Source organism: Olea europaea, chromosome 20, assembly GCF_002742605.1.
Source record: "Olea europaea var. sylvestris chromosome 20, O_europaea_v1, whole genome shotgun sequence".
NCBI classification, from domain to species: domain Eukaryota; kingdom Viridiplantae; phylum Streptophyta; class Magnoliopsida; order Lamiales; family Oleaceae; genus Olea; species Olea europaea.
The window spans coordinates 8195229-8216235 of record NC_036256.1 but is presented as its reverse complement, the minus strand read 5'-3'; the positions used below and the strand labels follow the sequence as shown (position 1 = coordinate 8216235).

At 33.7% G+C, this 21007-nt stretch overlaps 2 protein-coding genes across 5 annotated transcripts; both read left to right on the top strand.

The window, feature by feature from the left end:
* The first annotated feature begins 2533 nt into the window (after positions 1-2533).
* Positions 2534-10917, top strand: LOC111369530. 3 transcript variants are annotated; one of them, XM_022991090.1, is made up of 13 exons: positions 2534-2709; positions 3957-4314; positions 5265-5408; positions 6188-6261; positions 6675-6751; positions 6853-6924; positions 7543-7611; positions 7726-7772; positions 7868-7949; positions 8064-8132; positions 8220-8323; positions 10411-10486; positions 10578-10917. In XM_022991090.1, the coding sequence occupies exons 2-13, from the start codon at positions 4058-4060 to the stop codon at positions 10749-10751; spliced, it is 1245 nt and encodes a 414-aa protein (XP_022846858.1). In that variant the 5' UTR covers positions 2534-2709; positions 3957-4057; the 3' UTR covers positions 10752-10917. The 3 variants fall into 3 exon arrangements, with proteins under 3 accessions (XP_022846858.1, XP_022846855.1, XP_022846857.1); XM_022991087.1 differs by having other exon boundaries at positions 2536-2709; positions 7868-7979; positions 10578-10908; XM_022991089.1 differs by having other exon boundaries at positions 2536-2709; positions 3940-4314; positions 7868-7979; positions 10578-10908.
* Positions 10918-15458: 4541 nt separating this feature from the next.
* LOC111369529 (mitochondrial carnitine/acylcarnitine carrier-like protein) lies at positions 15459-19035 on the top strand. 2 transcript variants are annotated; one of them, XM_022991086.1, is made up of 4 exons: positions 15459-15607; positions 15950-16043; positions 17702-18093; positions 18384-19035. In XM_022991086.1, the coding sequence occupies exons 3-4, from the start codon at positions 17702-17704 to the stop codon at positions 18880-18882; spliced, it is 891 nt and encodes a 296-aa protein (XP_022846854.1). In that variant the 5' UTR covers positions 15459-15607; positions 15950-16043; the 3' UTR covers positions 18883-19035. The 2 variants fall into 2 exon arrangements, with proteins under 2 accessions (XP_022846854.1, XP_022846853.1); XM_022991085.1 differs by lacking the exon at positions 15459-15607 and adding an exon at positions 15622-15840.
* The last annotated feature ends 1972 nt before the right edge of the window (positions 19036-21007 follow it).

Here is a 21007-nt window from a genome sequence, read left to right as displayed (position 1 = left end):
GTCACATGAAATAATCGGTTCAAAGCTTCATGCTACCTTTAACTTCGACTTTGCTTTGTTTGAATTACACTATGATTAGATTCAAATCGAAAGATATCTAATCCTTATGCATTAGTATCGTATACTTTGAATATGAGACCTTGTTAATTTTGAACAAGTGGGGGATTGCTGTGAGTTTGGTTGTTCAAAACCAATAACAATAAATTAAAAAAAGGGCTATGCGACGGCATGGCATATAGCAATGCGGTCGCATGGCTGTATGCCAAGACCAAATGGTCTCGACATGTGTGAACCATGCGACCGCATGGATTTGCATGGTACAATTATTTGGCCGTTGTAAATTTGAAATTGGTGACTTTTCACTTGATTTTTTAGCATCATTTCGTACTTCTGGTCGATGGCTATATATGGGAGAGCCATGTTCAAGGGAAAGATGTAAGAAAAATATCTTGCAATCCATACTTTGCTCCAAAAACAATCAAATCCCGAATTTCATTCGTATTCATTTTATTTTCGTATTCTTCAAGTTTTGAAAAATTTCACTTTGTGCTTTGGTGAAATTCTCTTCGAGACTTGTTACAATCCTTCAAACCATTTGCCAGAATACCCTTAAACATCTCATAAACACTGGAGTGGGGGAAAATAACATTTGAGGACAACGATCCCGCGTTTGAGTCTTGACATTTGGTGTTACAATTTTCTGATTTTGTTCATCTCGTTGCCATATTTCTTGTGACTTTCTTTTTGCTTCTTCTTCATCTCTCCAACATTTCAAACACAAAACTCACAAAGCCAACAAATCTCTAGCAACGGCAGTGCTGGCCCAACATTTGTCACCATATCACCGTAGTAGCGGCACTCAAGCCACTCACAGCGGCATTATTGTTGAGCGCATTGCACAGCAACCGCTGTTGTAGCGTCTAAAGTCGATAGTGCAATGACGACGTTGCACTGAAGCGATGACACGTCATTGTAGCGATGACATATGTGGTGGTCTCCAGTGAAAGATTTTGATGGTTGGGATAAAAGGATGAGAGAGAGAGAGAGAGAGAGAGGAAATGGAAAATGAATATGGTTTTGTGTGGGTGGTTTTATATGTATATTAATTTAACTTTGTAATATAATTATTAGTATTAAATTTTTGAATTAATATCTGATTTTTTTATAAACTTTAATTCTTATTTTTGAAATTGGATCTTAAAAAATATGGTTGGGTAAAATTTCCACAAGTAATAAAACCCTGTACTCATTTGGGCCTTAGCATCTGTGCATGATCCAACAACATATACATGCATGGGCTCTATTGGCCCAATTAGAAGAATAATCACCTTCAACAACAACCTCATCCCAGTTCAATTTTTCTTACGTCATTCAACTTTGTTTTTAAGGTAAGTGCTTATTTGATGGTCTTTCAAGTGCCCATGGATTCTACGAAATGTCAAAGTATTTATAAAATGTAGGTCTTATAGAACATGCTAATAATAAGTGAAGAATAATTGTGGATATGGTGAATCTATGGATAAAAAGAGTAGTTTGTCCAACTTAAAAAACAATTTAAGATTTGTTGAACATGCCCTGAATTTCACTCACGTTGAAGAAATTTATCCTTTGTTTTAAGATTTGTTAAACTTTAATTTTATCTCGATTGGATCGTTAAACTTCAATTTAGTTTCAAATTTCACCTTCTAACACATTTCAACGCATATGGGCTCAAATTCATGGAAATAACTTGGTTGACAATTATTATAAGAATGTAATCGCTATGTGACACCTTATTGTGACATAAATGCCGATTATTTAATTATCATAAGGTGGCAAAATTTAAAATCATATTAAAGTTTATAGTCACCCAATTTGAAATCATTGAAGTTCAACGGCCTAACTAAAACAAATTAATGTTTAAAAAAACATAACTAACGTTTCGCTCGTGTTGAAGAAATTTATCCTTTGTTCTAATTTGAGCACTCAAACTTGAGAAAACTTAGTAAATCGGAATTCGAGATGCTGTGATTTGAGTGTTTAAAAATTTAAATAAATAATCCTATCGTGTTTGCGTGCAAGACCCTTCCTATTGAAGTTTTTGAGATAATTTAATAAAATGTCACTCAACTTTACTATAAGTTACTACTTACTGATTTTTAAAAAATTACTTGTTACTCACTTTACTTTGCTATGGATTACTGTTTACCCATCGAAATTTAAAATGTCACTCATTGCTCACTAAACTTTGCAAAAAGTAACACTAATGGAAATGATATGGGTGATTTATCGGTAACTTTATTCAAATTTGGATAAACAATAAATAACTTTTTAAATTTCGATTAGCAAATAGTAACCTATAGAAAAATTTAATTAGTAGAGGGTAAATTTTTTAAATTTCGGCGAGTCAAAATAACCTATAACATAGTTCGATGACCATTGATTAAACCAGATCGATGTTTTTTGTGCTTGTTTGGCCACAGCAAGAATAATTCATTCATTGAGCCATCTCTCTCTACTTAATTCTTGGTAGCAACGTTTACTAGACTTCCTCGTCGGATAGTGTTGGTAACTGAGCGGCCACAAATTATGCTTGTGGTTGAAATTTGTTTCAATCTTTGCATGGCCGCTTACTCACTCTCTCATTTACTTTCTCTTAACCGGACAGCTTTCCTAAACTCTCTCTCTCTCCGTCTCGTCCCCCTCATTTCTCCCTCTATCTCCGAAGAGGTATGCATTTCCTCAACTGCTTCCTTTTTTACTGTCCACGCCTTGATTTCATGTGTGGGTTTTCTAATTTTGTGATCTGTTCTTCAAATGTTTGTGGGTTTTGTTTATAATAGTTGGTCGTGTTATTTGAAGTTTAATGTGATTGTATTTAGATTTTCAACGACAATTTTTACTGGTAGGGTGTCACTGCGTCAGAATTAGTTTTAACGATGTACAAATAAGCAGAGGTTACGCGATCGTGGAAGCTCAATTTGGAAAAATAGCAATAATTTCCAATGGAAAAGTTTTTTTTTCCCTTTTCCTTTTCCTTTTTTTTTTTTAACTGTAAAGAAGAGAAAATTTTGATGTGATATTTAGCACCGGTTTTGAACTTCACCCTTTATCTGGCCCTATTCATTCCTGAGAATAACTAGTTAATGGGGTGGGAAGGATAAATTCGGTAAGGAATCAATGAGAATCAGTGCTGACACTATATTGAGTTGGGTATATACAATGAATTCACATACAGGTTAAAGTGTTTGCGTAGTGATTTCAAATTATGCAATGATTATGGAAGTATGATAGACAATTGTAAATGCTGATCAATATTTGAAGTTTTATTTTTTCATGTTTTAGCACCAACAGGCGTTGATAGGGTAAATACCGGCAAATTGGACATGTTGCTGAAGTGTCTCACCGTGATGATAAGCCTAAAATCTTATTTCTGTATAGATAAACTTGAGGTTCCTTTGGGCTCGATTTGAGAGAATGGTTTTAAGATTGTAAAGTATAAATGTAAGATAATAGAAAATATACGTAGTTATTGGAGATTGGCCTCTTTTGGTGCTTTAAGAACAAACACTTTTGAACCGAAAGGAGAGTAAAACATATATTGCCGGGTAGACTGTTGGTGCTTTGTGAGCAATCCTTCTGCAAGTATGAGGAATTCCTTGCACCAAAATTGTCTAAGAAGCACTGTACATTGTATTACCATTTGACCTCAAAATTTGTTGAAGTTATACTCATGAGTGGTCTTATTAATACCAGCATGTTTATCTTTATTAATAGAAAGGTAGTACTAAAACAGCATCAACAATGCCTGTTTCAGCTTCAATATCAATGGCATGATATTGTGATTCACCATATTTAGTATAACATCATTAATCTTCTGTCCATATTAAATCCGTGTAGGACCTAACGCATGAAATATTATTCTTGTATTCGCCTCATACTATTCTTTGCAATTTTAAGGTCTCAAAGTTTTGCAGGAAAATGCTAGCTTGGGTAATTTGATTTCGGTAATAATTCTTTTTGCATCACTTACAAAAGCCACATTGAAACTAGAGCTTCCATAAAAAATCAGAACACTATGGCTAAGCCAAATGGGTTTATTCATTCTTCTGTCAAGTCACCACAGCATCCTAAGTTAAATGCAAAACAAAGCAATGGACGTCTCTCCTTGTTGAAAACGAAGTTATCTAGTAACGGATTCTGGCATTTTGGTGGAAGACTAAAGACTTTGATTGGATCCCATGGATCTTCTTTGTTATGTCAATCAACAGAAACACGCAATACAGAAACAAGAGAGTGTGAGAGACACTATGATGATTATTCAAGCATATCCAGGTAGAGGAGCTCTAATATAAAAAAGCATTTGATGAATTCTTGTTGATCACGTACATGACTATGCAATAAATGAAATAATTAAAGAATTAATAGCATTTTAGCTGTTAAATCTCAGACGACCATTCCTACTAATGATTTTTCAGATTGATTTTGTTGTTCTCAATCTTGATAGGTTGGATGGACTTGTGTCATGTTAGACTAGTGTTAGTTTGGTACCAGTAAATGAAAAATATAAATTTCTTTTCACACATATGTCCCATTCCAAATAATTTTGTATGTGTTGCAGAACGTTCCGGTTCATTTGTATAATCCAGTAGTACATGACATTTATGTTCGTCAAATCAGCCAAAAAGACAAATCTCAGGATCACCATATTCTTTTTCTACTCTAAAATTACTAATTGATCTTCAAGGGCTCAAAGGCATGTAAATGGAGTAAAAAGGTTAAGCTTTATAGACAGGCTTAACTTTTTATTATCTAAATATGACATGTTCCGAACTTCAATTATGGTAAACATTTTATTGGTTTGTCTTAACTAAGTGTCTGAGATTTAGTAGGGGATGCTGTTAGGCAGGGGATGTACTGTTTGGTGTTTGCACGCTTACATATATGCACACATAGAAAATCACATTTAAAACCTCACTTTACTCCTTTTTATTTTATCTCTTGGAGTGAATTCCTAATTCATAATTCATTCAGGTTGACAGCAGCATGGATTCATCTCATCATCTTATTTGGCTAGTTTTATGTTTAATTATATCATTTACATATGCCACTTATATTATGATACAGGTAGATTTCCATGGTTTCTATTGCTTGCTTAAGAAGCATTGAGACCTTAAGTGCAACACCTGTTTGCCACCAAAATGTTATTTATTTTTCCTAAGTTTTTGCATAGATCAGGTTTAACATTTAGTTGATTTTGAAGCTTATATTCTTTTATGCATCAGTGCTCAAGCTGGAGATGGGGATCTCATTGAGACAGGAAAGAATGTTACTTTAAGCCAGGGATTAGCTGACGCATGTAAATTTGTTTGTGAGGATGCAAAATTTGTTAATGAAAGGGCTAGGAATGACATTGTATTGCTCTCCCAGTGAGTAGTGTGTCCAATTGAACTCTCTTGTTTTTATTCAAATAACATCACAGAAGTGGGAAAAACGTGAACTGTCATGTTGGATTTTATTTTGGTTCCTTTTGTTTCTAATTTGATTACTTTTTTCCATTTTTGTTGAAATTGTGCTTAAGCAATACGAAAGAAATATTTAAATGATAATACCTTAAACCTTTGGATCAATGCAATGGTCCTCGGGAGATCTTGTTGCTACTGCTTTAAGCTTGGGAAAAATGAACCCCCAGTACATGTGAGGCGTGAGGTGTGTTTTGGAGATAGGATGGAAAAATCCCCACATTACCTTTCCAGAAATCGCCAAACCTGCCCTGAATCCTTTTTTTTTTTTTTTATATTATTTTTATCTTTTTCAATTTAAACATTATTTAAAAATATTAAAATGAATAATTTATTAAATGGGACGGTAAATGGGGATGTTTAAATCTTCGCTTCATCTCCCGAGAATCCCCGACATAGTAGGATGGTAATGGCCGCCCCTATCCCGCCATGCCCTAAACCCTAAAGAATTTCACCACCACCCAGCACCCCAAGCACCCAAAACCAGTACATAAACTACCCACGGCTAACAAACCTATTACCATCCTTAGGTGGAGACAAATTTAAATAATATACAAGTGATTCTCTTTAATAGATTAAGCTTTAGATCAACTAGTTCAACAATTCATTTAATATATACCAAGACAATAATTAGAAAAATAACCATTCACGTGGAATACATGCTAATGATTTACCATTTCACATAGGAGCATAATGAGGTTGGATGCTCGTGCACGTCAAGATGTTGCTTTTCTCGGTTCAGAGTTCCTTAAGCTTGATGGTAAATTTTTTGTGGCTATACTATCTTGAAACTTCATTAAATGATCGTGAAATATGCTATGCTGTAATTTAAGTTTCCTGACTGCTAGGAGCCTAGGACTTGCTGCAACCAAATTATCCTGCATTTTATTTTGAAGCAAATGACATAATGGCTAATTTAGTTTGGAATATTCAGTTATTGCTATCTCTTGCATTGTAGCAAATGAAATTAGTCCATACAATCAAAATTTAGCCAACATAATATTTCCTAGTCTACAAGAAAAAATTAAAAAGTATTTTCTACATGAAAAATGTAACTTCATACGCAACAAGAACTGAAAATTTGTTAGTGAGCGGTGGAGATGGGAAAAGATTAAACAAATGATTTACTTGATTATGATTCGTCATCTAGATTATTAACTTCTTCTTTGGTAGCACGAGCTAGAGAAGGCACCGAGAAAATTGATCACGATGTGAAGAGAAGAGCTGAAATGCTTCATCACATTGCCATTGTAAGTATTCTTCTTCCAAGAACTGTTAATAAAACCTTGAAAAATCATATGGAAATGGTCTTGTCATGATGATGTACTAATTAATCTTGGTTTCTTGTCAGATTCTTAAAAACAAAGCTCAATCTAGATTGAAATATGCTGCTGACAAACACTGGAGCGATGGTGCCTTAGAGGTACCTTTTCGTAATTGCTACCATCTTCATGCATAACTTTACTTAATTAATAGCATTATCTGCTTTTCTATTTAATCCAAGTTTTAAATTAGAAAGTTTCTTTCTTTGGTTGTTTTTATTCAATATGTTTCTATAAACTGTGTCAAATCCCTTTTCCTTTTTCTACATTTAATTAGCGCGGTAATAAGAATGTCTTTTAATGAAGGAGATTCAGTAATTATCTATTTGAGATTTATTATACATCATAAAATTTTATCACTCTTCTAAGTTTTCTAAAGACGGCACCAGTTTTGATAAAGGAAAATTCTACACTCTTCGAAGCTTACCATGATTTGCACTTGATTAATGCTTCATCATGTGCAGGAATAATTAGCTTGGTTTCTTGATTTGCTTCCTTGGTCATTTTCAATGCTGACATCTGACATTTATTGTGTATTTGATAAATTGAATGCAAGTTTTTTGTGCTTAATCACTGTTTATTTAGATCTATTATCACTTGTGATTTCCCTCTCCTTTCTTAACTGAATAGTGGATGTTGGGGCATTTCCTTGTGTTTGTGACTTTTTGTATTGTGTGAACCAAACGCACTTAAGACCAACCTCTCTTGCTCATATTCAGGCTGATTTGAGGCGGGCAGATTTTGCTGCCAAGCAACGTGCGATGGAAGATGCCTTCATGGCTTTGGAGGTATTATCATCGGACAACACTTATATTTCTGCATTATTCAGTAGAAGCAAAACTGCCGCACACACTTTTCCTAACCTCCTAGAGAGTCCATACTTTTGTTTTCTGGATTTGCAGCTTGTCAAAAACATACATGATAGGATGGTGAGAAAGATGTACAGATTGTAAGTTTCCATAATACTATATTTTCCCAGTCATAATGGATATAAAAGTAAATCTGGCCTTCATGTTATTTACTGGTATTCGGTTCTCTGTACAGGAAGAACAGTTCTACAAATGCTAGTGAGACGACTGGACGTATAACGCTGGAAAAGAATGGGAAAACCCTCGACTTCATAGAGGTGTCTGCTGATCGTATTAATGCCATGCAGGTTTCTCTTACGAGTTGTTGAGCTAACGGATATATTCGTGGATTAAATACTTCACTTAAATATTTTTTATGTTGGTTAATACAGGAAGATTATTGGAGCATGGCTTCTGCACTTTCAGAAGCTGATGGAATTGACTATACTGATCCTGAAGAGGTCCAAGCCAAATGAGTGCACACTAAGTCTTTTCATGTCTGTTGGAATTTTAGGCTGCTTATACTTACTATTTTCTGTTTGGAACAGCTGGAGTTGTTGGTTGCAACTCTCATTGATCTTGATGCTATGGACAGCAAAAGCAGTGTATCTCTATTGGCGGAATGTTCAAGTTCTCCTGATGTTAATACCAGGTAAAATACTACTCTCTTATTGCAATAATAGAAATTCAATCTAATTGATTTCTCCCTACTATTTGTTGTTTGTGGGTGAACTTTAAAATTTTCTACTACTACTCTTCGCATAACACCTGATCTAATCTCCGTTTTATAATATTAACTGTTGATATTTTGTATGTTTCCATGCCTTTGTGTTGATTGGCTTATAATTAATTTTCTTGATCATCTGTCATTGCCTTAACTAGTATCCATGACCCAAAAAAAATCAATTGACTCGCTACAATTTTCTATATTACATTTCATAACCCAAAACCCAAATGGATGTTATAGCTCTCTCTATGCTCATTCATGTATCTCTAACCAATTCCATTTTGTTTCGTCTTTCTTTCTCAATCTTGTATTATCACCTAGGAGTCACCTCTGCCTCTTTGAGTTCTTTCAATTTCTTATTTGTCTTGACTAGATATTGTTATAGAGGTGCATTTTTCATTAACTAACTGATACACCTTACTCTCTAAAGGGCTAAATCATTGAATCAACAATCAGTAATCTGCAGTGCATTTATTATGATGCTTCGAGATTGAGAAATCAGTAATAATCAACAAATCGAGTAGTTATTCGCAGGAGGATAGGTCAGGGCACAAGCATGATAATTGAGATAGATAACCATAGATTGCCTAAACCACTGTACACTGGAGAAGAATAAGCGTGCGTTTGTCAAACCATGTTAGACTGGATATGGATGGTTTTAAAATAATTCAATGTTTGATATCAAAATTGAAATAATCCGGATAACTTCTATTATCTGGACACAACCAGATAACTTTATCCATAAGGGGAGCAAGAGTTAAGGGTGGATTAAGCATCTCTACCCCCAGACGAATTCTGGATCAGGGGCGATTTGCTGTTTGTTTTTGTCTCTAAAAGGAGTTGATGGATATAGAGTACCGGAGAGAGATTCACAGAAAAGTCTCAGTAAACCATTTGGATGGCTTTGACTTAGAGCATGTTTGGGAGAAACTTGTTCTTTTTTCTTATAAACCCACAAAAAATGGGACCGACTCTTCGTGGCTTAAAAGATAACATAAGTAGGAGAGCCCCAACTTATGGCATTTTATGACCCGCAGAAAATAAGGGTCCCATACTTCGAGGGCTTATAAGAAAGTCAATAAGTTGCTCCCAAACGTGCTAGCCTATTTAGCTTGTATTTGGGAAATCCACTGGGTGTGAGGATATTATTTATGGACAAATGGAGAGTGTGATAGAGCTAGTGAATAGCTTAGTACAACTCTGACATTGGTCTAACATGGGGTAGAACCAACATTATATAATAGCAAACCACCTTAAACTTGTCGACCTTCATCTTATACCCACTAATACGGTGATCCATGATAATTACAATTAGATATGAGATAACATTCAATACTAATCAGATTTACCTCTAATAAACGATGTAATGCACTATGTACGCATATACAGTATCTTTTGGAAAGTAATAGTTTTTTCTGCCATGTGAGCTGTTCTTACTTACTTTTGTTTGCTGAATAAATATTTATTGCTTTAACTGGATTAAACAAAATGTAAAAGAGGCTTTCTCGCACTTTTTTCTGCATGGATGGGAGAACCGTGCATCCTGACTCTATGCTTGGAGAAGTTATAGAAAATTTGGAATGTAGTCTTTTTAATTTGAAATTAAAGTCAAGTTCTCACCTATTGAACTGTGTGGAACTTAACAACACTATGCACTAATGACCGGGTATAGACCTAATTAGTTGTACTTTTAGTCTGGGATATGCTAAGACATTTTATACATGTTAGCTCGTCCTAATATCCCTACAAATGAAGGATTATTTACAGGGCCCCTTTTTAAAGTGTTCTAGACTTATAAGATACATGAAATCAGAGTTGTAATCCTCTTTCTTCTTCGTAGTGAAAATTCTGGCTAGCTCTCCCACTCGATGAACCACTATAAATTTGTGGGTTCGCTGTCTCGTGTTAATATTGCTCTCTGATGAGAGTTATGGCTTAATGCTAACATCACCCTGACAATTAAAATTTTTAAATTTGCCAAGTTTTTCTCTTCACTAATCTCCTGTTTGCAGGAGAGCATTAGCTAACGCTTTATCAGTTGCACCATCCATGTGGACTCTCGGAAATGCTGGCATGGGAGCTTTGCAGGTAGTTAAAAAAATTCTCAAAGTCCCTTTTGGCCATATCGGATTTATTTTCCGTCCTTCAAACCATCATAAAAGTGTAAACTACACTGCAGAGACTGGCAGAAGATAGCAACCCTGCAATTGCTGCTGCTGCTTCAAAAACTCTATGTGAATTGAAGAAGCAATGGGATATTGAAGAAGGAGATAGCTGGAGATTCATGATGAACCAAAGCCTGCAGGTAGAAGAAGAAGAAGAAGAAGAAAATGATGATACAGAAACAAGCTGAAAATTCATATTCATAATGTATATACATGGAAGGGAGGAACTGAATGATTATTAGGTTAATCACTAATTAACGAAAATAGTTATGTGGAAATAATTTGATTGTTGAAAACCAGTTTTTTTATATCATTTATAAAGAAAGCAAAGAAAATTCAACATTTCTCCTTTTATTTCATCTGATGTTTTCAATATTCTATTCAGTAATTGCAAGAAAAGAAAATTATTTGAACACGTTTGGTTAAAGCTTAAAAATAAGTTAAATGTGTAAATACTTCAAAATACGTTAGTATATGTATCATTTTGCTTTCAAAATAAGGTCATCTTTGGCCAAGCTTAAAAGTTGACTTATTCACTTCTACGATTCAAATTTGGCATGTCAAAATAAGTGGATGGTACAGCTAAGAAATTTCAGCAGCAGAACTTTTTGGCGACAGAGTTTTTGACAATATAGCTTTTACTAAAAGATTGTTAACCGTTCGGTTGTGAATTCAGAAGTGCTCAAAATATTAAATTGATTGTTTGGTAATATATACTAATGTTATTTTGTTAAATTTAAAGTTTTATTAAATGATTTTTTTAAATGTCAATTAAGCTTCCCGTAAAACTTCGATTGGATCTTATTTTGACATTAGCCAAACAATCAGTAGTTTTAAATAAAAGAGCTTTTGACCTCCAAGATGTGCTTTTAGATTTTGGAAAAGTACTTCCAAACACACTTCGTTTGGGATAGCTTATGCTTTTGAGTAATAGAATAAGGATCCGTTTGACAAGACTTTTAAAACGTTAAAATGAGTTTTTGAGTAATAGAATAAGGATGGTTTGGCTAAGTTTATGAAAATACTTATTGTAGGTAAAAGAGTTTTTAGAGGAAGTTAATCTAATGTAATTTCCTTTAAGAGCACTTCTGGAATAAGAAATAGAAGTCATGCTAGATTGGCCCTGAGAAAAGCAAAAGCTAGAGTTTTTGAATTAATATTTGAAAACGAATTTGGTATGATTGTACGAGAAGCTGTTATAGTAAGAACGATATCAAATTTACCTTTATTGGTAAAAACGAATTAGTTTTATTATCATATTAAAATTATTATAGTAAAATATAGCCCTTGTTGGAACCTCATTTTTCCAAAAACTCATTTTTTTCAAAACTTATTTTTCAACCACACATTCTCCAATAAAATTTTTTTATAACTAAATCAAAAATTTTTCCTTACCTTTTAACCATGTATTCTCTAAAAAATCACTATTCAAAAATATGTTTTTTTTTCCTCCTTAAATGGGGGTCAAACAATGGCATGGTAATAATTTTTTTATTTTTTTTCTGCTAAGTTTTAAACAAAACTACTTGCACCGGCAAAACAACAATAAAAATAAAACATAATTAGATTAGAAACCATAAGAATCTCTAGCAATTTTATTACAAACAAATCTCATTTCACACTCTTAATTGTTGAATTTATATTTAAGTCTTCATAATCTTCTTCATGATCTTATTTACGAAATTTCAAATCAATTATAGCTTCCCTTCTTATAAAGTAATGAAGTGTTATTGAAACCACGACAATAGCTATTTGCTTATCAAAATCATAATTTGGTATATATTGAAATATTCTGTATTGTGCCTTTCATACCGCCAAAACAACGTTTAATAACACTTCATATTGAAAAATTGCATAATTAAATATATTTAGCCTATAGGTTAACTACCACGTCTAAAATCATGAAAGTTTATATCTTTCTCCTTTATATAGTGCTAAATAACCTTTCATATTCGAATAGCTCACGTCACCAAGTAGTATTTACCTACAAAAATATTAATTCAAATACAATCCAAATCACAAGACCTTATTATTCGATCAAAATATATAGCAATTACTTATAAATATAAACGTAAATAGTTTAGAAAATTTAAGACTATAGCTTCGTAGAGGCTCTAAAAATATACGTGTGTCACGTGATGTTTCTTCCAACCCTGACCACAAAGTTGAATAATATGTTAAAACTACGCTCTACCATAATGTTTTGTGTAAAGAATATCACTTTCCACCAATATATCATTTGTTGGAAGTGATGAATGAATATTTATCCCACCAAGCTTCTTTTGACTTCAAAAATCATATGATTAGAACTCAGATCACGTCTATGCCTGCCCATATGTTATTTGCAAATTCGGGACCGCTGGACACCAAGATCATCGTACCAAGAAAATGAGCTTGCAACCCTTGGTATTGTTCACGAAATCATCTTTCGATTTAAAACCACCGCAAGTGTATGGTTAGTTAACAGGTAATAAGTGGATTTTGAGTCCGATCAGAAGGATTGATGTAGTTCAATTTTAATTACCACGACTTTAACCTAAACAAGAATAATAGGAGTGTTTGCTTATGACAAAATTATAGCTGAAATGGTCTACTTATGCAATTATGAGTGAATTAACTAAGTTAAATGCAAAATTACTCTAAATGCAATTTGATAAGTTCTAATGAACGACGAACATACTAGGATTGCGAATTCCTATTCAATAATAATTTTTAACATTAGTTTTGCACTTTGACGACAAGATTGAATATTGAAGAATCAATATTCCTATTATATTTAACAATCTCTCTGGAGCAATGTTAAACATATTCTCATATATGAACTGACTATATCTATATAATGGATGCAAACATATAAGAATGTATGAATTTTTATGATCACTTAAAGATTCACACAGTGTATAGCGGTGTATTTTTATCTTTTATAGGCCCCTATGACTGATTTATACTGTGTCGAGCCTATTTTATTTCTTTCAAATGCATAAAATGAGCAACCACACTCACACAATTACCATGCATAATAATCATGAAGAAAATGATTTCATATAAATCATTCAATACTTTAAAACGTGTTTTTAATGTCAATAATATAAAACCAAAGATCAAAAATCCATATCACAAGGTTCATCATTCTTCTAGCATATATAAATCTAGCCTAACATGGTGAAAATAAGAAAACAATTTTTATTTTTTTTTTGAAGAAACGACGTCACCCAATTAATTATTGATTTGAATCTTCACGTCTTCGGGTTGTTCTTCGCGTTCTTGCCTCCTCCTATGTTCTCAAAGTCCTTAGAATTCTATTAAAATGGGCCGTCAATGCTTAGGGATAGCCCTAGAATTTTAAAAACGTCTCAACCATAAGAGTTTTAATCAATTGAGGAAACCAAAATTTTCACGCTAGAAATGAACTATGCTATATCATAGTACAAATCAATGCTATGCTTAAATAAATGGAATTTGGCCTTGAAACTTGCTGAAAATACCTATGCGATCGCATTGAATAAATAGCTATGCTATAGTATAGTTCAAATAAAAATTCAATCTTTGCATTTTGGTTTTCGAACTCTGTTTTCTTGCTTCTTGACCTCTTTTTTTTCATTTCTTCTTCTTCCAATACTTCACGTTTTCACTAAATTTGTCATTGATTCTTTTACATCATCGTTTATGCTTTCGGGTTATCTTTTGACTATTTGCACTTTAGTTCTTGAACTTTAGTTTTCTTCCATTTTGGTCTTTTTTCACTTGTTTCTCCTAATTTTCACCACATTCATCAATGTTGTCTTAAAAAACATAATTTATACAAAATGTAACCATACTCCAACATAATTACTAACATTTATCCATGTTTTGAGGCTTAAATAAGTGTGTAAAATACATTTATCAGGTATTATGATGATTAAATTATCTGTTGATGAAAATATCTATTAATTTGACGTAGATATTTACTAGTTGATGAATGGACAAAGAGTGCTAGTCAACAATTCTACTTTGAATATTTTGTAGTACAATATAGATGACAATAAACCTAAAAATAATCCCAAACATGATAGACAAAAGGATGAGAATCATTCAATAAAAAAGTACCTTTATGAATAAAAGTCTAGATTCATTTGATTTAAAAGAAAAAAACAACTTTAAAAACATGCCTTCAGAACAAGGAACTTTAAGAATAATGTCATGAGTTGATGGATAAAGAAAAAGAAAAAGAACAAGATTATTAATAGGTCAATAGAGAATATAATCTCAGAAACGAAGTAAGATCAATGGATAAAAGGAATTTGAAAATGGATCAAGAAGCCCAATCAATCTGATGTCCCAATAAAGCCTTTTGTTTTTGTTTGTTTTATTATTATTATTATTATTTTATTTTTTGGACATCTTTCCATTTGCACACTGTGAATGGGGCATCTGTCAACAAGCTCCTAAAATAACGTTGTTTGAGATTTCTCACAATTATTTATTTATTTATTTATTTTTCAATTTTATCATTTAACCAACGATTTAAATATTTGAATTGAACATCAATATCAATGTTGCCCTACGAATCCATTGAAAATATCTCAAATTTCATTACGCACTCTTAATATTTTCAATTTACGGGAATGGCAACAAGGCTGTGAAAGGATAGGACATGATATGATTAAAATATTCCTAAGGATGGTTTCCACAATAAAAGGTGAAGATAAGGGTAAAAATGTCAAAAAATAAAAGATAGAGACGTTTTGCACATTAATTTTAAAAGGTAAGGACGTTTTGTGCTAATTACCATATTCCTAATTATAAATTTGTAATTAAAATTAATATTTGAGCTTCAACAAATTTATTAACTTCCAAGAGAGGCTCAATATAACACATTATGCAATTCCTTAAATGTGTAAAAATTACTCAAAATAAATTGGACCTAATCACAATGTATTTGGTGGGTGATTAGGTGTTTATCATCCACTAACTTTGTTCCCTCCCCTCCCATTTTATCTTTAAAAGAGGAGGTTGAAATTTCCTTGAGAATCTTGTCCGCAACTCCCTCACCCACCCGTCAATGGTTTGAATTTAATCCTTCAGAAACAATTTTTTGGGTTTTGTCGTGTTTTAAATTTCACTCTTGTGGCTGTGACCGGCCCCAGAGATAGATTCAACTATTTTTTATTGCACACAGCACTGATTTCTACAACTGAAAAAAATACAGCCCACTTTCCTACTCCATGATTTTAGGCAGCTAATAATATTCGAGATTTTTTAATGTGCTTAGAATGGAAAGTTATTAATAACCATTTGGTATTTCTTTTTCTTATTACAAATTGTGATTTTCGTTTGTGTATATAGATGTATTATTGCAAATATATATTAAGTTTTTGATAGTGTTTTTTTGTGGTGTTAATCTCAGATTGCATCGATTGGAATTTTAGAACTAGAGGTTTGATCTGTTTGCTTGTTCGTTCTCTGAGATTCTCTTTTGGAATTAAAGGGAACCGACCAAGGTAAGTTTCTTAGTTTTCATTCTTTTCGATGGTTTCCATGGAAATGGATGATTATCTCGTGTCTTGTATTTACACATCACCATTGGGATTGTAAATCTATGTGGATTAGTTGTTCTGATATTCCTCTTTTCTGCAATAAATGGATATGCCCGTTTCAACTGAGTTTATAGAAGTAGGATCTTGTAAAAATTTTTGAAGTCTGAAATTTTTTGTAAATCTATTGAAGAAAAATTGGTGTATGAAAAACTGCTGCTTCCGTGAATCATGCGCAGAAGTGGTTCCCTGTGTTTGAAGGGCTAATTGGTTTATGGAGACTGAGATCGAGATCTTGCATAGAAGTGGTTCCTGTGTTCTCCTGCAATTGTTTCCGTGCACTCTATTAAAATTGATTGCCTGTCTTTGAAAGTGTTTTCTAATGATTGAGTTTTACAACTTGCTTCCTTTCATCTTGGCAATTCATATCTACTAACAATACAAAATTGATGCTTTGTAATTCACACCTTGGTATTATTCATTATAATTCACACCTCTTTTCATTAATTGATGTTTTCCCCTTTTGACTAACAATACAAAATTATGTCTCCAATAAATTTTTGCCAATGATGTGTTTGTGACAACGTGGCATTTTATATCTTATTTATTCTGATAGCGCCGCATCATCATTTTGTTATTCTATACCTCTCATAGGCTTCCTTGAAATGAGACAAATTGACAGATCATTTTTGCATTTTTGTTTCTTCTTACCAATTTCTCAACTGATAGAATACTCTCTGAGTTTGAAAGATTAATATAAATAAGCGAAGTGATTATTCAAGGAAGGGTTGGGTAGTAGTAGGTATAATTTGGTTTATGTTACATTTGAGTGTAAATCTATGATCGTTTTAGAAGAGCTAATCTGTCTAATTTTGAAATCAGGATAAATTACTCTAATCTCTCCTAGAGCTTCGTACAATTTAGTTTTAGTTTATGAAGCTACCGTGACCACCCTGGTCAATATAACCAGTTTAAACAAATGCCAAGGGCGAGCTTTTCCCGGCTCCCAATGGAGGAAGCGGCCAAATGTTGTTGTAGCTCGAGTTTTCTGTTACATCAATCTTTTCTCTAATCCAATATATTAGAGTTCGTTTTTCTGAAGTTTCAGAGATCTCCCTAGTCAGTATTGTACATTAGGCATTACTGTAAGCTGTCATTTGTTGACATTTTACCCCCTAATTGGATTTTCCTATGGTTGAATTCATAATGGTTAATTCAATCCATTTAGATTTCTAGAGGTTGGTTGACTAACAAAGTGGCTAAAAATTAAAACTAAGATAATCCACCTATTATGGTAATTTAATCGATCACATCGCTAAAATTAGCAATCAACTTAGCTGCTGACTCATAGGAGGGAGTTTTCATTTCTTGTTTGTTTCAGTCTACCACGAATTTTAAGATCTTATGTATTACAATATATCTTGTTCGCTATCTACATTTTGTGTTCTAAACATTAGAATTTTAAGGACTAGTCACTTTCTTCACTTAGGGGCAAATTTTTTTTTTCTTTTGCCTTTTTCTCTCCCACAATTTCTTGAAGGGCCACCCTTAAAACAAGTCAAAATCTGAGTATGCTGAGTAATTTTTGAACTTTTCGTAATTACCTTACAACTAAAAATTTTCAGATGGGTGATGTGGCTAAAGATCTAACTGCTGGGACTGTTGGAGGGGCAGCACAGTTGATAGTTGGGCACCCTTTCGATACCATCAAGGTCAAACTCCAAAGCCAGCCCGTTCCACTTCCTGGCCAGCCTCCCAAATACTCGGGTGCTATCGATGCTGTGAAGCAAACAATAGCTGCAGAAGGCCCGAGGGGTTTGTATAAAGGCATGGGGGCCCCGCTTGCCACTGTAGCTGCCTTCAATGCAGTGCTATTCACAGTTCGGGGTCAAATGGAGACATTATTGAGGTCTGAACCCGGTGCTCCTCTTACAGTGAATCAGCAAGTCGTTTGCGGCGCTGGAGCTGGGGTTGCTGTGTCTTTTCTGGCCTGTCCTACCGAATTGCTAAAATGCAGGTCAGTTTTTGCTGAATTCTTTGTCTAGAGCGTAATGAGATCAAAATAATTTCTATATTTACTGTTCTTTACCTCGTGCATTGCATCACCCGAACCATGGGCTAGGTTCAAAATTGTGTAGGAGCCAGTATGTTGCTCGCAGTGGGATGAATTTTTGCTCTGTTTTTCCATATGTATATGGATATATTCTAATTTAAACATCGGACTCCGAATTTGTAGTGTAGTAGTATTATTTTGGGGCGAATTTAGTATATTACCTATTAAAATTCAGAATTATTATACAAATGCAGATTGCAAGCTCAGAGTGCATTGGCAAGTGCTGATTCAGCTGCCGTTGCTGTTAAGTATGGTGGACCAATGGACGTGGCTAGGCACGTTCTTCAAACAGCAGGTGCGCGGGGTTTGTTCAAGGGATTGGTTCCCACCTTAGCACGTGAAGTACCGGGAAATGCTGCCATGTTTGGTGTATATGAAGCCCTTAAAACCTATCTTGCTGGAGGACGGGACACTTCTGAATTGGGACGAGGTTCACTAATGTTATCCGGAGGATTGGCTGGAGCTGCGTTCTGGCTTTCTGTTTACCCGACCGATGTGGTCAAGAGTGTAATTCAGGTTGATGATTACAATAATCCTAAGTTCTCGGGCTCTATTGATGCATTTAGGAAGATCTTGGCATCTGAAGGAGTCAAAGGCCTTTACAAGGGTTTCGGGCCTGCAATGGCCCGAAGCATTCCAGCAAACGCAGCGTGCTTCTTGGCGTACGAAGTAACGAGGTCTAGTTTAGGATGATTATTGATTTGGACATCATCGATTATGTAACAATTAATTCTTTTGGTACTTGCTGAAGATTGTATTTGAAAATGCAATTCTCTTGGATCTTGGATTATAAATCCTCATTTATCTTAGGACTATTTTGGAATTCTTACCGTGAGATTAATACAAGTTTTGTGTTATTCATATGTGCTAATCAAGATTTAGCACGAGCTGTGTGACAAAATTCAAATCAGAGTAGAAGTTAGAGGTGCCAAGATGAGTTGAACAGTCTGTGACCTGAGTTCTAACCCTTTAAATAGTTGATAAAATGTGTTACTGAATAATTGATTAAAATTGTAGATTCAATGAAATGTGTGAAAAAATGCATTTTTAGAATTGAGGACCAAACAGAAGTTTCAATTTCCATTTCAGATACATGAGTTAATTGTCTCAATGTTTACTGAACTTGCATCTGTATTCAATTATTCATTGAAGTTTATGACGTCAAGTTTTAGCCACAAAATTTATCAAAACATTACTTACCGACATAACAGCCATTTCAAATCGATTTAGTGACGTGACTAACGGAATGCACATGTGGCGTCCCATCACGCAATTCACAAATTGTCACATATTCAATTGCTCATTAAATTTTGAAAAACATCTTCGATTGCTCATTGAACTTTAAGACGGTCAAATTTTGACCATTGAAAATTTAAAGCATCTTTTGTTGCTCACCAAACTTTGAAAACGTCTTTGATTGTTTACTGAACTTTTAAATGATCGAACTTTGGTTAATAAACTTATAAAATAACGTAGGCATGTTGTTTGTTAATAAATATGTAACGCAAATGTACAGGTCGCATAAAAGTACTAAAGTTGACAAACAAGTCCAGATTGTTGAACCCACAAGAAATGGTTACTCAATTATACAATAATTAAATTTAATGTTAATATTTTTTATGATAATAAGTCATTTTCCTCATTTGAAAAATTCAAATTTCTTGTGTGTTTCGTTGTCTAAATTAAATTAAACTATTAATTTTGCAATAAATTTATTGTGTTTTTCGTTGTAAAATTCAAATTTTATTTTAATTGGCCAATCAATTCTCATGGGATTGACAATTTGGACTTGTTAGTCCACTTTATTACTTTTACATTACAATTGCACTTGGATACACATTTTTTAATGAAGCCTAATGTCATTTTTATAAGTTTAGTGGCCAACCACATTGAAGTTCAATGAGCAATCAAAAGTATTTCCAATGTTTAGCGAGCAACGAAAAATGCTTTAAATTTTTGGTAGTCAAAATTCGACCACCTCAAAGTTCAATGAACAATCGAAGACTGTTTTAAAAGTTTAGCGAATAATAAAAAGACGTGACAATTTATTAACAGCGTGACGATGCGTAACATGTGCATTTCATTAGCAATGTTTAATTCATTAAAGGTTTGAAACAGATGTAATGTCAGTGAGTAACGTCTAACATTTGAATAAGTTTATTGATCAAAACTCAACATCTCAAATTTTAGTGAGCAATCAAAAAATCAATTGTAAATTCAGTGTCCATTTGGACAATTAACTCTAGATAAACCTATAAGTATAAAAGTGAAAATTACACCCTCACGGATTTTTTAACTTTTCAATTCAAAAATCTTGTTTCGAAGTTTTTTATTCAAAATCCAGGCATTAATTCAAATTTTTAGTAATAGTAGTATTATAAATTCAAATTAATCTCCCTATTCATCCCAAGCCTACGCTACCACACCAAATTTCACTTCAAATCATATTCTTTCCAATCTTTCACTAACCTCATTCTCTTCTCTCTCTACTATTTTCTTCCTTGACAAAATCGTCAAAAAATGCCTTCAAAGCTAAAGAGTGACCGTCAAAATACGTCATGAGTGGCATTGTGACGTCGCACACACAGGATCACGCGCAGCAACGACGATGACACTGCAACAACGATCATTGCAGCTGCAATCACTGTTGTAAATGACGTTGTTGCATATTTCGCGCTACAGTCATGACTGCGATCGTAAGGTGGTGGTAATGTTAGATCCGGTTTGCGCTTTGATTTTGTTGTTGGCGATGTGAGCGTCGACAGTTTGGTAGGGGCTCTATGGTGCAGTTCGATAATTCATTATAGTTGGAGGTGAC

Bases quoted from the DNA above. Each gene is read 5' to 3' on its own strand.
- LOC111369529 (XM_022991086.1), top strand. From the start codon at position 17,702: ATGGGTGATGTGGCTAAAGATCTAACTGCTGGGACTGTTGGAGGGGCA. The intron at 18,094-18,383 runs GTCAGTTTTTGC...ATACAAATGCAG, and splicing joins ACCGAATTGCTAAAATGCAG to ATTGCAAGCTCAGAGTGCAT.
- LOC111369530 (XM_022991087.1), top strand. From the start codon at position 4,058: ATGGCTAAGCCAAATGGGTTTATTCATTCTTCTGTCAAGTCACCACAG. The intron at 7,773-7,867 runs GTAAGTTTCCAT...TTCTCTGTACAG, and splicing joins GTGAGAAAGATGTACAGATT to GAAGAACAGTTCTACAAATG. The intron at 8,133-8,219 runs GTCCAAGCCAAA...TGTTTGGAACAG, and splicing joins ACTATACTGATCCTGAAGAG to CTGGAGTTGTTGGTTGCAAC.